Raw genomic sequence first — 16,329 nt, forward strand, 5'->3', positions numbered from 1 at the left:
AAGGAGGCAAAATTCAGCCCCTAATGTAAGAGGTTATTTCAGGACAAGGAGCAGGGACTGTGGGCATGCTCCGAGAACGGGTATAAACCAGATGGGTTCATTGTCTCTGGTAAGGAATGCAGGGCTTTGCCTGTTCATGGGCAGGAACCATATGAGTTGACCTTGAGTCTAGGCTTCTGCAGAGACAGCTAGCATATTTGTTAGTGGGGACAGAAAAGACACAGTAGCTGATTAGGGAGAAACAGTTCTCTGAAAAACAAGCTTTTGACTTTCTGTGAAGTTTCTATCTCCTGGTTTGACAATGTTACAGGTCTTAGGTTTTCTCGTGGTAGCACCCTCCTTCCAGGTACGGATTTCTTCTTCACTTATCTATGGCTGTTCACAAAGTATCCCCGAACTTAGTGGCTTAAAACAACAATATTTCTGATGGTCCCTGGGATGAACCCTGGATGATTCTTCTGCTTCATATTATTGGCTGGGGCTCGGGGAGGTCCAAGTGGCTTCACTCATGTGGTTGATATGTGGCGCTGGCCACTGGCCGAGAGCTCAGCTGGGGCTGATGGCCAGGAGCCTCTGTCTTCCTCCACATGCTGCCAGTCCTCGTAAGGTCTGGGTGCAGAAGCCCAAGAGTGCCACTTCCACCACATTCTATCGGTCAAAGCAGTCGGAGGCCCCGCCCAGATCCAGGGGAGGGGCAATGAGGATTGATGGGGAGTGAGTGGCACGTACAGAGGGGGGAGGAATAGCTGGGGGACATTTCTGAAGACAGCCACCACAAGAGGATTCAGTGAGACCACGCAAATAAAAGTTTAGAGTGCAGTGTGGCACATAATTGATACTTGACAGCTGCCATCATTATTGTTATTACTGTTACTGTGGTATCATAACGGCACAGCATTTCGAGCCTGTAAACAGCAGGAGGCAGGGTAGGGTTGTTGAAAAACCTGGGTATTGCAGGGCACCTGGGTGGCTCAGTTGATTAAGTGTCCAACTTGGGCTCAGGTCATGATCTCATAGTATGTGAGTTCGAGCCCCGCGTCGGGCTCTGTGCTGACAGCTCAGATTCTGCTTCAGATTCTGTGTCTCCCTCTCTCTCTGCCCCTCTCTTGCTCACACACACACACACACTCTCTCTCTCTCTCTCTCTCTCTCTCTCTCTCAAAAAATAAACATTAAAAAAAAAAAGAAAAAGGCTGGGTGTGGAAAGTCTGGAATTTTGGGGGTTCTCGTCCTGGTTTAGTCACCAAGAGTGCATGGTCAAGGCTTTTCAGCTTCTGGAACCTCAGTTTCTCCATGTTTTGGGGTGATAACTGAATGAGCACTCACTCCAGCTGCTGGGCAGGGCCAGGCAGACGCCGAGGGACTGTGACTCTGGGTATGGTCACTACCACAGCTGGCCTCACCTCAGGCTTGTCAGCCCACAGGGGCCTGACATCCAGATAGCTCATGTTCCTCGCAGTCAATGTGGACTTTCCAGAGAGGAGGCACAGGGCTCTCTGTGAAGCCTGGAATTGGCCCATGCCATCTACCTCTGCAAGATGATGTGAAAAGTGCCTGGAAGGAAGTAGGAATGAGGAATGATCGCGGGCAAAGCTTTTCTGGGGTGGAGTTGGGGGTGGGGGTAGGAGTGGGCCGTGGAGGAAAAGTATAGACAGGAAGGGCTCATCTTAAGCTTTCTGATGGCACTGGAGAGCGGTCCCCCTCCTCCCCACCAGCCTTAGGACTTATTAGAGTTCCTGGATTTTTCCATGCTCTTCCTCTTGTCTGGAGCACATCTCTTCCTCCTGGTTAACTCCTTACTTATGTTTACTTTCTTGCCGTAAGATGTAAGCTTCCTGGAGGACAGGCATCTGTGATTATTTCCATCACTTCCATGAACCCTGGCTTGTATAACAGTCCTTGGTACATATTAGATGCTCTATAGTTATTTGTTGATTGAATAAACAAACTCTGGCTCTTTCTTTAGGTCTCGGCTTCAATATTACTTCCTTCAGGAGGTAGCCAGCTTTCCCTGGTTAATACTCCTACAACCATGTTTCTCCTTTGCTCCTAGTACCAAGGCCCAGGCCTCTTTGTGGCTGCACCTGTCACTGATGGAGAGGTGGCAGTGGTGATGGAGGAGGTGGGGCTCAGGGACCCAGGAAAGGAGGCTCTAATAGACGGAGAGTATGCAGCATCAGTCCTGCCTGGTGCCTTGAACTGGCAGGGTGGAAGGAAGGCACATCCCGTCCAGAGGCATGGGGTCTCCCCGGGATCCTCTGGGGCACCTGGATGACATCTCAAGGCTGGCAGTCCTTATAGTATCCTCCTTAAGTCCCTGGGGAGGGAGTGTTATGATCCCAGAGCAGAGTTCAGAGTCACTGCGCAAGAAGGTCAGAACTGGAAAGGCCCTTGCACAGCCCCTGGGCCAGCCCTCACTTGACATGTGTTCAAAGCATCCTGAGCCAGAGGCGGGGAGGAAGGCAGGGACGACAGGGAGTGGGGAGAGGTGCTGAGATCAGTCAAAGCCAGATATATAGGACTGGTGTGCTGCGTTCAGGAGTCTGGACTTCATCCTGAGGGCAATGGGGACCCGTTGAAAGGTCAGACTTGTGTTTTATAAAGACCTCTGGCTGCTGTGGGGTGTGGGCTGGGAGGCGAGAAGACCGGCACTCGAGCCAGGATGGTGGGGGCCCGGAACGTGGGTGGTGGCAGCAGAGAGAGAAGAAAGGGATGGTTTAGAGGGGTACTTAGGAGATAGAAAATGAAAGCACTTGGGGGTTGATTGGTTTTGAAGGTGAGGATGCAGGCATGGGGAGATTATAGGTCTGGGCAAGTGTGTTAATGATCTTGACAGGGGACACAAGAGGAGGCTCTGGCGGGCAGAGAGCGAATAGTGAGTTCAGCCCGAAGGTCTGTTGGCTTAGAAGAGTCTCCAGAAGTGCCAAGTGGAGATGTCTTGTAGGAACTGGGGCAAGTGGGTCTGAAGCTGGGGAATGAGATCGGGTGGCGGGGGAGTCATCCGGTCTCGGAAGTGTAGCTGGGGGATTTTTATCAAGGAAGCCATTAACTGTGGTGGTAATTGCAGGCCAGAGACTGATGTCATTGCCCAGGCAGTGTGTGCCGAGAGGTGAGAGAAGGGCCCCAAGGCACCTGAAAGTTCAAGGGCAAGGTTGTCTGGGTGAGGGACATGAGCCAGGGAGAGGTTCGGCCTGGGAGCAGCTGAGGGCCTGAAACAAGGCAGAACAGGCAGAAGAAGGTAGTGGAGGGCCCGAGACTCAGGGCTCAGGAATGGGGAGGGACAGAGGGCCACAGAGAACCTAGGGGGCTTGGGTGAGGAACCGAAAGGGCCCCAGGGATTCCAGGAGGGAGTGAGGGAAGGTAGCGGGTCCTCGTAGGACAGCTTGAGGAGATGGGTGGGAAGGAGCAGGGCCTGGAGGAAGAGTGGCCAGCATGGGGGCTGGGGACAGCTGGGGCAAAGGGACAAATGAAGAGGGTCAGTGAGAAGGAAGTAGACTGCACAGGAGGGCTGGGGTCTGAGGAAGGCTATTCCAGGCCTGGCTCTTCCTGAATGAGGTTAGAGGCCTCTCAAGCTTTTCCTCCTGAGAACTCCTCCACTCTTCCTGAACAGAGAACAGGAGAGATCAGGCCATGCAGGGGGCAGAGGAGCCCTCTCAGCCTTAGGACTGAAGCTCTGAGGTATCTGAGGATGAGGGTAGTGTGGAGGGTAGCCGAGGAAACGAGTAGATGGTATGCTCTTACCAGCTACGGGGCTTTTGAGGAGGCTGTCCCAGGTGCTGAAGAGGTGTGTGTATGGGGGGGGGGGAGCGGAAGAATGGGCAAGAGGTGGGTGTCAGGGGTCTTATCTCCCCTTGTTTGATGGGCAGCAGTGGGAATGGGGTGGGGTGGGGTCCAAACTGACACAGGGCGGCCACCTGAGGTGGTTGCTGCTGTGCTGTGTGGGTGGGTGGTGGTGGTGGGGGGAGGGGAGAGAGTGAGGGTGTACCAAGAAAGTGGGGTGTATCAAGAAAGTGGGGTGTATGTGAGGGGGAAGGAGGCTAGAACCAACTGCCCCAACTGTCTTCCAGCCGACACCATGACCTCCTTTGGTTCCCTTCAGAACCAGTCAGAAGAAGAAGTCCCAAACTACCTGGCCAGGGGAGGATGCCACTGTCTGGGGACGGGTCCTGCAGGTGTCCAGGCCCTGAGACAGCTCAGATCTGCCCCAGTCTTCACAGGCCCGTGGGGTCAGGGCGCTCACCGGTCAGTGGACGTGGGCTCAGGCCAAGAAAGCAAGATACCACAGCACAGAAAGCAGGTCCTCCAGTTTATTGGGAAAAACAGGAGACAAGAGACCAGAGAGGCAGGGGAGGCCTCCAGCAGTGCTCCTGCCAGGGAAGGAGAGCCTTTCTCCCTGGGAGGGGCCAGAGGCCAACACAGCAGAAGGGAAGGGTCCATTCCCAGGCAGCAGCCCCCTCCAGTAGGACAAGACGAGCAGAGGAGTGGCTGATGGGAAAGAGCCGCATGGTGTATTCTCAGAACACGAGGGGAAGAGCTACCGAGGCACCGCTGTTCTCAGCTGGAGGTGGAGGCAGGGGCACATCTGGCAGGCAGGAGGGGCTTCTCTGGCTCTCTCTTGGGGCCGCCTAACACCTCCCCAGCCCACAGGAACCCCCTCCACAGGTGGTGTTGAGCTGGCCGCAGGGCGCGCACATTCCGGTGCTCACCGCCAGGTTCCCGCTGCAGGGGGCGTTGCACGCGCTGCCGGTCACAGGCCTGGAGCCAGACACGCAGAGGTCCCCGCAGACGACCCCGCCCCGGGAGCTGCTGACGCCTGTGGACACAAGGGCACAGTCGGGAGGTCTTGCTGGTGGCCACCCCATCTGGCCACCTTCCTTCGGCCTCTCTGATCTGCCTAACCCTCAAGGGAAGGACACAAAGGGCCTTCAGCTGCATGGAAGGAAACTTCGTTGGAGAGCCAGGAGCCCTGGGTTCTGAGACTCGTTCTGCTTTGCGACCTGGGCAAGTCCCTTCCTTTCTCTGGTCCTCGGCTTCCTCACCTATACAAGGTGGCGGTTGTATTGAGTGACATCTCAGGTTCCGTTCTGCAGTGACCTGTTATTCCCCTACCCCATGTATGCTGGCTAGTTCTTCCTGCAGGCTAACCTTAGCCGCTCCTGCTGCATGACCAACCTACTACCATTTACTGAGGGAATTATTGGAAACACTCCCTGCAGTGTTTCTATACGCTCACAGCCAGAGAATTCTTGTTGCCAATAGGAAATTTTCCTTTTCAGGGCTCAAGATACTTACAGACATTCACAGCTCCAACACCTTCACACAGCCTGAGTGGAGAAAAGGTAAGAAAGGAAAGAGAAAAGTCAGGATGAGATCCTCAAATTTCCTCTAGGCTGGAAGGGATCATCTCAGGTCTATTTTTGGTCTATATTTATGCCCTTGTATACCTTTTAAAAAGTATCTTTCTGGCAGTTTCAGCAATGCCAGGCCACACTATTTGGCAAGCAGAGCATGGGCTGGATTTCAGCTCTTATTTGCTCTTCAGATGGCTGCCTTTGTGCAGTGCATAGCCTGTACAACCATACATGGCATACTTGGATGGGTCCAGCTTTAGGAAAGGGAAGGTTCTCTTGGGCAGTTGCATGAGGCCAGTGTCACACTTTGGCCTGCAACTCCACCCTTGGGCAAGTTAACCTCCTAGAAACCAGGCAGTGAGTGGATCTTGAAAGACTTGAGGATGGAAAAATTTGAGGATGTTCTAAACTGAGAGAGTGGGTATCTTGGTTCTGGACCTGGGTTCTCTGGGACTCTAGACCTCACAGTGACACTTGACCTTCATTTTTCTCTCTGGATGCTATGTCCAAGATCCAGTCCTTTGAAACCTGGGATTCCAAGACCCCAGAGTCTAGCTTGGGGTCAGTTCTTGGGACTGAGACTGGGATACGGAGGAATCAAAGGTGGGCAGATCTAGGCAAGTGTAATTCCTGGGGCAGCTGGGTTGGGCCTCACCTCTGCTCCTCGCCCTCCAGCAGCCGCCTGTAGGTGGCGATCTCGATGTCCAGGCCCAGCTTGGAGTTCATCACCTCCTGGTACTCCTTGACCAGGCAGGCCATGTCCTGCTTGGCCTTCTGCAGGGCGGCCTCCAGCTCGGCCAGCTTGCAGCGGGCATCGCTCAGGGCTGCCTCGCCCTGCTGCTCAGACTGGGTCACCGCGGTCTCCAGCTTGGTGTTCTGGGGCCCAGGAGAGAACAAAGTGGGTTATGGTCCTGGGTGTCTCGGTCCATTTCCCTCATGTGTCCAGTCTCTCCCTTCCCCCAGCTGGGGACACCCCAAGAACAGGCCTCTCCCCTTCATTAACGGAGACCCCCTGAGGGACCACAACCAGGGACATGAGTCCTGCAAATGGGCTGGATCATGAATGGTGAGAGCCAGTCGGGGCACACACTGCCTGTGTGGCCCTGGGGAGGCCCCAGGCGACCCATACCTGACACTTGGCATTCTCGACCTCGGCGGTCAGCCTCTGGATCATGCGGTTCAGCTCGTTGATCTCCTCCTTGGTGCGGCGCAGGGTCTCCCCGTGCCGGATCACCGTGGCCTTCATCTCCTCGCACTGGGGGGAAGCAGAGGTGCTCCTGAGGCTCAGGATGGAGGTTCCCACCCATTCAGACACCACAGATGGTTGGGAGGTTGTACAGTGCTCAGCCTGTGCAACTATACATGGCAGCCCTGCCCAACAACTATAACCTAAGAGCTCTCTGCCCTTCTGTCACCATCCCTAGGGATCAGAAACCCCATACAGAAGAGGCTTTGTTAAGTGTATACCGGGCTTCCCCTGTGCTGTCATGTCTAGGAGACAGGTGTCCTGTGCCCCTCACCTTGCTGCGGTACCAGGACTCAGCCTCAGCCCGGCTGCGGCTGGCGATGTCGTCGTACTGAGCCTTGATCTCGGCCACAATGCAGTCCATGTTCAGGTCCCGGCTGTTGTCCATCTTGACGATGACCGAGGTGTCTGAGATGTGGGCGTGGAGAACACGGATCTCCTGCGGGGGGAGGAGTGGGGGAAGAAGCAGAAGCAAGTTATCTGTGCCTTTTGTCACTCGCTGATGCTGATGCCTGTACTTTCTTTGACCTATTTGGAGCCAAAGTCTCCTATGCGGAGCGGATAATCCTCTGATGAAATTGTAGGACTTTATGTACAGTTAAGAAATTCCTTTTAGAGGAAGATGCAACCACTTTTCAAATGCTTGCTTCAGGGACATTTAGGCCCCTGTGAGCCTGGGCTGCTTCCCGCTCTGCCAGAATGCTGTGGATGCTTCCCAGGGCCCAGACCCTGTGTCAGGCCCCATTCACATTCTGCTGGGCCAAGTCTATAAAAGAAGGCTATTGGTTGCCAGAGAAAACAGCTTGAGGCTGTGGGATGCTTTGTGTGGGCTGGCCTGGGGATTGCCCTCTCTTGCCCCTTACTAATCCCGTCCCCTTTTTTTCTCCATTCCTCTGCCTCCCTTCTTCCCTCTCCTTGCTCCCCTGCAACCTTCCAGCCTCAAGCCTGGGTTTCCAAGTCAGCAGGCCTCTGGGGGGCTGGGCAGGGGGTTGGGCATGCCCACCACGGCTGAGAGCTCCCTCACCTCCTCGTACAGGCGTCTCAGGAAGTCGATCTCCTGGATCAGGGCCTCCGAGTTGGCCTCCAGGTCTGACTTGCGGAGGTAAGCGCAGTCCACCTCCTGTGTGGGGTTCAAGGGGCTGTGAGGCCAGCTGTCCTCAGGGCGCTCTGAGGGCTTGGCGGCAATGTGGCGGGGCAGTGAGGATGGGGCAGCCAGGGACTCAGGGTGGGGCTGGGCTTCTGACACTCACCTTCTTTAGAGCCACAAACTCGTTCTCCGCCGTGGCCCGAAGTGCTACCTCTTCTTCATACCTGAGGTGGGAGGGAAGAACAGGACGCTGCCTGAGCAGCTCTCAACTTGGCCATGAAGCACGTCTAATTCCTAGGCCCTCTCCCTGCTCGTCCCTCTGCCTCCAGAAGACATGGGGCAGGACCAAGAAGAAGTCAGGCTGCCTGTCCAGGCCTGCTGAGATACACTGGAGAACTGAAGTGCCCATGCTCACATCACCTCTGATCTTTTCGGTGGGGATGGGGGGAGGGCAGGATCTGGAAGCTTGGTGTGTGCACACGTGCATGAGTGTGTGTGCAGAGGGTGGGGGAGTATTTTTTTCACCCAGGGCTCCATTTTCCTTTCTTCTGCCCCTGGCTTTGCTATAGATAATGGGAACCCCTCTCAGTCATTCCCCCTCCTGGGCTCAGCCAGTACCAGTCAAACCTGCCACTTCCTCCTGCTCTGTGGGCAAGGCCAGCTCCGAGCCAGAGGCAGGGAGTGTGGTGGTCTGGCAAGTTCATGGCTGAGAGTGCTACTAGCCACCCCTGGAAACCAGCATCCTATAGCACCCAGTGTGCACCCTCCGTATCCTGTGTCACACTTTATGACAGATGGCCTGTGCCGTGACTGGATCAGACCTGCTTCCCAGCAGACTGCAGGCCCCACGAGGACAGGCACTGTGTCCACGCCTTGCCCCTGGATTGCCTGCACCCTTCTCGGTGTCTGCCTGGCACCTGGTAAGCACTCAGAAAATGCTGGTTGAGTCAAGGAGTAAACTTGAGAAGCAACGTCCGGGACCTTGAAGGCTAGATTCAAAGGCACCGGGGGTGTTAATTTTTCTGGGGTCGTAAGAGAAGTGTCTGGTGGACAGAGAAAGGGAGAAAATATCACTTCCCTGACCTGCAGATGGGAAGACCAGGTGAACTCCATCTCCCAGCGGGCCAGGACCCACCCGCAGGCCCCATGTGCCTCCAGGAAGGACAGAGAGTACAGATTCTTCCCCATCCTCAGGCAGAGTCCCAGCCACAGACCCAGACACTGCTCCCTGCGCTGGGAGCTTCCTTCAAGCCCTTTCCTGAGCCAGCACCTTCCAGCACTCACTTCTTCTTGTAGCCCTCCAGCACCTCCTGCACGTGGTTGAGCTCCGAGGCCAGCCTCCCGCTGTCGGCCTCCACGCACTCGGCCTCCCGCCTCAGCGTCTCGATGTAGCCCTCGAACAGGGGCTCCAGGTTGCTCTCGCAGCACTTGCGGTTCTGGTAGAACTGCCACTTGGTCTCCAGAAGCTTGTTCTGCTGCTCCAGGAAGCGCACCTGCCGCCCAGAGGCAGAGCCTGAGAATTTCTTCTTACAGGATGGGGGTGGGGGGCAAGAGGCGGGGATCCCAGCACCAGGACCTGCAGGCCCCCAACTCTCAGACCCAGAGTCCTCCCCGGCCGGTGTAATGTCAAAACCACACCAGGGCTTCATCAGCTCGTCTGGAAGTCCTTCCTGAGAGCCCGCTTCCGTCTTTCCTGGGCCATTACGGGCTGCCACGGAATGTGCTAAACTATGCCGAGCCCAGACTCTGCTGCTGCTTGTTAGTCACGTGTCCTCGGACCCAGCAGCTAACCTCTTTGCGGAGTGGGAGGCTAATGCTCACTTCACTAAAGGGCTTAGTGAGCCTGGGCACCTGCGGGCCGGACAGCTACTACACAGGGCAGCTGTGGTTGTCGGCATGCAGATGGGCAGGCTGGCCTTTTTAGAAGGCTGCCTGCAGAAGTTGAAAAATAATGTATGTGCCAATCATTGAAACCTTACAACAACAAGGCCATTAGAATGATAGTCGCCCGGGATTTGAGGGCAGGCCTGCTCTGTACTCCAACCCTCCCGTTTTACAGGTGCAGAACTGAAGGCCCAGGGATGTTACCTGACTGCCTGAGACCTCACAATGGCAGAGGAAAGACTCAAAACTCTGCCCCACAGAGGGCTCTTCTCTCGCTAGAATAATCAGACTATTGGGCCTCGGGTAAATTTCACCTCCATCTCCCTGCCACGAGGCTGGCCCGGCCGGTCCATTTCCTCATTCAGATCCCTTTGTCTCGAGACTGCTACAACCTTGCTAAGTCCTTTCCGGTACTGTCCTTGGTAGGAGTTCCAGACTTTTTGGGTCCTTCCTGGTGAGCATCTCTGTAGAGTGACTTCTTTCCAGCCTGGCTCCAGAGAGCCCTCCCCAGCCCCAGAACTGCTTTCTAGTTGGAGAGTTCTCCCTCGTCCCCTCATGGGGAAGATGGCTGCAGACTTGAGCCAGACACTGACATCTGCTGATGGGCTCAACTGCGTCCAGACCATATACTGCCTGCTCCCCTATAAGGCCCACAGAGTGGGGATTGTTGTTCACCCCTGGATCCTGAGCCCCAAGGCTTGGATAAACCACTCTGGTTTATCTAGTCTTTCTGTCTGTGTCCTAGGGGTGTGACTGCTTCCCCTTTTGGACTTGGCTGGGGATTTCTCTGGGCAAATGCCTGCCTCGGACTCCCTCCTCAGTGCCCCGCTGGAGTCCTGACCATGGTTCGGGTTCAGGGACGGTGTGATCAAGGACACCCACCTTGTCGATGAAGGCGGCGAACCTGCTGTTGAGACACTTGATCTGCTCCTTCTCCTCGTGCTTCACGCACTGTGCATTGGGGTCGATCTCCAGGTTGAGGGGCGTGAGGAGGCTCTCGTTGACCGACACGCTGGTGATGCAGGGCGGGCTGGGCCCGCACACGCCGCCGGAGCGGTAGCCGAAGCTGCGGCCGCAGGAGCCGGCGCGAAAGCCGCCGCAGACGCTGTGGCTTCCGAAGCCGCCGGTGAGGCCGCGGTAGCAGGAGACGCCGCGGTAGGGGGCGGCGGTGATGCAGCAGCGGCCGGGCCGGGGCCCGCAGGCCGACATGCAGCTGAAGTTCCTGGGACCGAATCCGCAGCCCACGGAGCTGAAGCCACAGGTCATGTTGGAGATAGGAAGGTGTGGGAGCAGTGGAGAAGCTGGCAGAGGACAGAGCCAAAGGCTTGTGCTCCCTGGGCTGTGACAGGCCCTTTTATGCGCCAGGGGCAGCTGGCATTAAAAGGGGCAGCAAAGAGACAATAGCTGCGTTTTATTGGCTTGGCATCACCCCGGCCTCTTAAGAGCCAACCAGGCTTGCCTCTTCAGTGTAGCTGTGTCAACAATCCACAGCCACAGGCCTGTTTCATCTTCAAAGCTATTAACAAGCTTCCTCATGGCCTCTCCCCCTCCCATTGCTACTGGAAGCGGAGAAAGGGAAGGGGTCCTGGAAGCATCAGTTGGACTCGACGCTCTGACTACGGGGAATGGGTGCAGGGACCTGGGGTGGAGCCTGCTCTCGTTTCTGGAAGGGTCATCGCTGGGCTATGGGCCTCGGACCTATGACCTGGCCTCAGGGTGGATGGCTAGCCTGCCCCAAGGAGCGGGCTGTGTCCCAAACAACTTCTTGTTCTAGGAGGCTCCTTTGCGTTCTTCTGTCTCTCCGAAGCGTGTCCCTTTCTCCACTGTCAATATCAGTCTCTCCCGACCTGTTCCTACCCAGAGCCTAGTCAGGGAGGGCAGTGGGGGTACAGGTTTGGGAGGGAGCGTGGTCTCTGCACTTTGGGTATTCCCAGGAAGACGGGCCACCGGACACCAGCTGGGACATGGGAGAAACTGAGTCAGAGAGTTCACGAGAGAACCGGGGCTGTTCTTCGGAGTTCTGGGTCTTGTTGCTGGGGGACTAGGGGGCAGGAATAGGAGTGTAGAATTACCCAGAGCTATAGAGATTGATCAGGGAAGACCACCCGGAGGTGGGTTGAAGCAGGACTGGGGTGCGGTGGGGGCAGGGTTGGGAGGAGATGAGAAAGGAGTCTGGCTTGGATTTGGAGGCTAGGCTGTGTAATCATGCACTCTCTCATTCATTCAGAAAATTCTTATGTGTGCCAACTGTGCACCTGCTAGGTCCTGGGAATCCAGCAGAGGCCTGAGGTATTTGGAGGTGGGAGAGGGCGGCATGCGCACAGGGGTGGCAACAGTTGGCCAGTGGGGGAGGAGGAGAAGCCAAAGGTGGAGAGAAGGTCCTGAGATGCTTAGAGTGAGTTGGGATCTGATACGGGGCTCTGGGGATGCTTTAGGTTGTCAGCAGGGAAGCTAAATGATGAATACTGGCGGGTAAGCCCCCACCAGGAAGGATGAAAGGTGCTGGAGATGGGGGGACGGAGGTCACCAGCGTCCTGAAATGGCATCACTTCCTCTCCTCCGAGGACTCACGCCATGAGAGGAAGTGAGGGGCTCATGTGGCCGTCCCAATGGCCAATTTCTCATGATTTTCCCCCTCAACGCTTTGGGCTAGGACCACTGATGGCTTTGGTGGGTGGACAGTGAGACCAAGCCAGGAGGTTCCTCAAACCTGTGGATTTGAGCTCATAAACCCTTCCAAGAGCAAGATTCTTGACTGCCTTTGTACTTGAGCATGGCTCCTTTGATGGACCTGTTTACCGACCAGCCACAAGCACATGCTGACCCAGGCTGGGCTAAAAATAGCCCTCTATGCAAAAGGGCCTCACCTATTGCCCTCCTTAGTCCTCTCAGGGCAGGTGGGTCACTTATGTCCCAGGGTAAAGGAAGGCCCGTCTTTTCTGGGAAGGCAGGTGATGGTGCTATGGAAATCTGTCAGGGGCAGGGTAACATCTTAATGTATCCTACTTCCAGCCCCTCCTCTTGGGCCCTATGGAAAAATGTTCGTAGACTCTCGCGTGTGGAGTGGGAGCTCTGCGGGTATGGGCTGTGGGGTAGGGGCTTCTGGGGTGAGAGACACCCAAGAAGGCAAGGCCTGGGGAGGAGCTGAGTGGCCGGCCGGTGGTGGGATTTTGGAGCGCTTCTGTGGGAGGCGTGGCCGGTGGGTACTTTCATGCTGAGTGTTGGCTGGGTTACGCATCTACCAGACATCCGAGGAAGGACCAGCTCTTTCGCTCCTGTTGTCTCAAATGCCCAAGGGTTACATGGGATTTAATTCTTGGTAAAACGCTGAGGGATGCAAGGCGCTGAATCTCGCAGGAAGCACTCTCTGTTGCCGTGCTGGTGATTGCACCTCTGCGCTCTGACCCATGCCCTCTGTTACAACCCACTGGGCTGGTGTTGAGTTGCACGCTTCACTGAGGGTCTCTGTGTAGACACACCCACTTCCTTGGGCTGGGGGAGCCATGAGTGAGCCCAGACCCCTGTCCTGACTGGAGATGATGGCAGTGTGGACTCTGGAGATAGAAAGGCATGGTTTGAAGCCCGGCTCTACCGCTGACTAGCTTTGTGACCCCGGGCAAGTAATGGTTCCCCAGTTGCCTTACTGGTAAAATGTGAATGGAGATCCATGCCCGGCTGGGAGGGACTAAATGGGTGCTTGGAGGTGGGAGGTGCCACCCGCACCTTCACCCCATACTAACAAGGTGACTGGTCTTGATTAAGCAGGCCCTTGCAAGGCATAGTCTATACCGGCTGTGAAGTACCATTCTTGGTAAGCAGAAAACAGCCCAACAGCTTTACAAGGCAGTCACGGCCACATCAGAAAGCTTTAATCAGAGCACCTATTTGTAAATGGCTGAGAACAAAGAGAATTGCGAACTGGGTGAGCCCTTGAAAACAGACTTAGACAGGAAGCCGACAAAGGGACAGCAGCCCAGCAGGTTGCTTCCGTCCACCTGGGCTCCAGGCCCTAACCGTGGGCTATAAAGGCTCTGGTCGAGCCCCAGGCTGGTTGGGTCACCCAGGCCTGTGCCCTGAGCCTGCTCCCCACACAGCTGGCCTGGGTCGGCCTGGGGGCTGACTGGTCCCTGCTGCCCGGAGTGACTGCTTGCCCTGTCCTTCTGGACCTTTGATTCCGGCCTCCCTCCCTCCCTGGGATTGTAAGAACCCCTTGTCCTTATTTATAACTGGGGTTTTCTGGCTGTCACCTGCCTGTCTGGCCCACTGGTTCTGTTGGCATTTCTTGTTGCCTTCATATCAGCGGGCCTTTTCATTTTTGTATCTTCTTAATGGATTTAAAAAAAAATGTTTTATTTATTTTTGAAGAGAGAGAGTGGGGGAACATGAGCAGGGGAGGGGCAGAGAATCCGAAGCAGGCTCCGTGCTGGCAGCAGTGAGCCTGATGCGGGGCTTGAACCCATAGACTGTGAGATCATGACCTGAGCCGAAGTTGGGCGCTCAACCGACTGAGCCACCCAGGCGCCCCTCCCCTTAATGGAGTTTTAATAAACAACACTGTGATGAACACGTGTAAGGTATATCTTCATGCACGTAGCCGCCAATTTCTTTAGGAATATGGACCTCCCGGGCCTTGTGAAGTCGCAACGAAGTGGTGCATGTGACGGCACACGGGACACTGGGGCTGAGCGTGCACCCCACTCCTACCCGGCGTGGGGGATCTCCTGTGCCTTGGTTCTCCGACCTCGCTGCCTCCAGTTTTGTCTTCTGGCTTGAACTCACAACACACCGGCCCATGAGCTGGAGCTGACGAAGCGTGGCACCCTTATGTGCTCCACAGGTGTTTATTAAACACGTACTATGTACCTGAGGGTAGAAAGAGGAGTTTAATATACATCCCTGTCCTAAGGAGCTGACTGCTTGGTCAGGTAGGTTTGTAAGCAGGCACAAGTTACATGGACAGTACTTAGAGTAGTTTTTCGGGTCAGTGCACGAAGGATGGTCGATTGACAGAGTGTGTCTTGTCTCAGCGGCCCAGGGAGGAGTTCTCCGTGAGCTGGTGCAACCAAGGAGGCTATGGGAAAGGTCAGGGCAGCGGATGAATACGGGGAGAGCTTGGAGGGTGTCACGCTAAAGGATGAACTTCAGGCACACTCCCGTAAGACTGGGGGCAGGGCAAGAATGCCTACTCTCAAGGCCGTGCTTAACGTACGGGAGTTCCTGGCCAAGAAAGTAAATATGTGTCAGCATGAGAGGAGAACTGGCATTGTTTGCACAGCTACAGGGAAAACAAGGGGCGCCTGGGTGGCTCAGTGGGTTAAGCGTCTGACTTCGGCTCAGGGCATGATCTCACGGTTTGTGGGTTCGAGCCCCGCGTCGGGCTCTGTGCTGAACAGCTCGGAGCCTGGAGCCTGCTTCGCATTCTGTGTCTCCCTCTCTCTCTGCCCCTCCCTTGCTTGCGTTCTGTCTCTGTCTCTCTGTCTCTCAAAAATAAATAAACATTAAAAAAATTAAAAAAAAAAAAAAGAAAACCAAACAAAATCAACTGATAAACTATAGAAATAATAAGACGAGAGGAGCAGTGGCCTTGTGTGCAGCAGAAGGAAGCTGGGCCAAGCTGGATGATAGACTGGACAGTGATGGGGACAGTGGGTAAAGGCAGATTAAGGCAGTTAGAAGTGGACGTACTTACAGACCACACAGGGTTGAGTTAGAACATGTCAAAACCATTCTGCTCCAGTAGATCAAACAGACACACTCTGAACGTGCTGCTGCTTCCTTTCCAGTCGTGAGCATGTATGTGAGGGCATCACACGCATTGCCTGTGATGTGGAGAGGGACGGAGGGGGTGGGGTGGGTACAGAACGAAGGGAAGAGGTGAACAAAACCGAGAGGGGCTTCTGTGGGCCGGCAAGGACGCCGTGCCGAGAGCAGGAGCATGCCACAGGCTTACCCCTCTGCCCAAGAGGTCCAAAAGCGCAACTGAAGATAAGATAAAGAAAGTGGGGGAGGGCCTAGGAGATGGCTTTGCTGTGCCAGCCTGGGGACTGGGCTGAGGAACCGTCGGATGCTTTCTGCTCGGCCTTTGGTGCCCGGGCACGTGTGTCTTGGAAGCAGATTTCCAGCGAGTTAAGACTGTCAAGGCATAGGATAAACTGGGGGAGGGAAGCCTGGCACACAGATCTGTTAGGAAGTTAACACACGGGGGTGGTGGCTGCGGGCCGCCAGGGAGGGTGCACCATGGGGTGCTGAGTACTTGCAGGGAAGCTGCTGGAAGCGTGAAAAATCCAGGCAGGGAAGAAGAGCTGGGGAAGCCACACTTTGTGCTCATTAACCTGGGAAGGCTTCCCGGAGGAAAGGGGCTTTGGGTGGCTTCTGCCGCCAGGGTAGGGCGCCCTCTAGTGGAACAGTGTGGCAGTCCTGGCAGTCCAGACGCGTCTCTTCTAAGGCGCTTCTGCAGCAGTGGGGTGGGTGACTCACACAGCCCCGTGGGCTTCTCTGAGCCTCAGAGCTCAGGGTTTTGGTTTGTGAAATGGACCGCACGTCATGCAGGTGTGATGCAGCTGGATGGGCTCCAGGGAGAAGACAGGAAAGGGCTAATTATAAGTGTTTCTGGGCCAAGTTTTCTTCCTGTTTGTCTCCTGAAAGTCCTCCTTCTTGGCAAGGCTTCTGAGCTGTTGGACTAGGGGAACCCTGCAGGGGGCGATGTCCCACTGTGCCCTCCCCCCCTCCCCGCCCCCCCCCCCCCCCTCCAAGCCAGGTAG

General features: G+C 55.6%; 1 protein-coding gene across 1 annotated transcript; it reads right to left on the minus strand.

Annotated features, from left to right (window-relative positions):
- Positions 1-4,625: 4,625 nt before the first annotated feature.
- Positions 4,626-10,834, minus strand: LOC125171191 (keratin, type II microfibrillar, component 7C). Its single transcript, XM_047868381.1, has 9 exons — positions 10,451-10,834; positions 8,969-9,177; positions 7,848-7,908; positions 7,622-7,717; positions 6,872-7,036; positions 6,481-6,606; positions 6,007-6,227; positions 5,293-5,324; positions 4,626-4,813 (listed from the first exon to the last, which is right to left on the minus strand). Exons 1-9 carry the CDS (start codon positions 10,832-10,834, stop codon positions 4,626-4,628), a joined length of 1,482 nt encoding a protein of 493 aa, XP_047724337.1.
- Positions 10,835-16,329: the final 5,495 nt, after the last annotated feature.

This window comes from Prionailurus viverrinus, chromosome B4, assembly GCF_022837055.1.
Source record: "Prionailurus viverrinus isolate Anna chromosome B4, UM_Priviv_1.0, whole genome shotgun sequence".
NCBI lineage: Eukaryota > Metazoa > Chordata > Mammalia > Carnivora > Felidae > Prionailurus > Prionailurus viverrinus.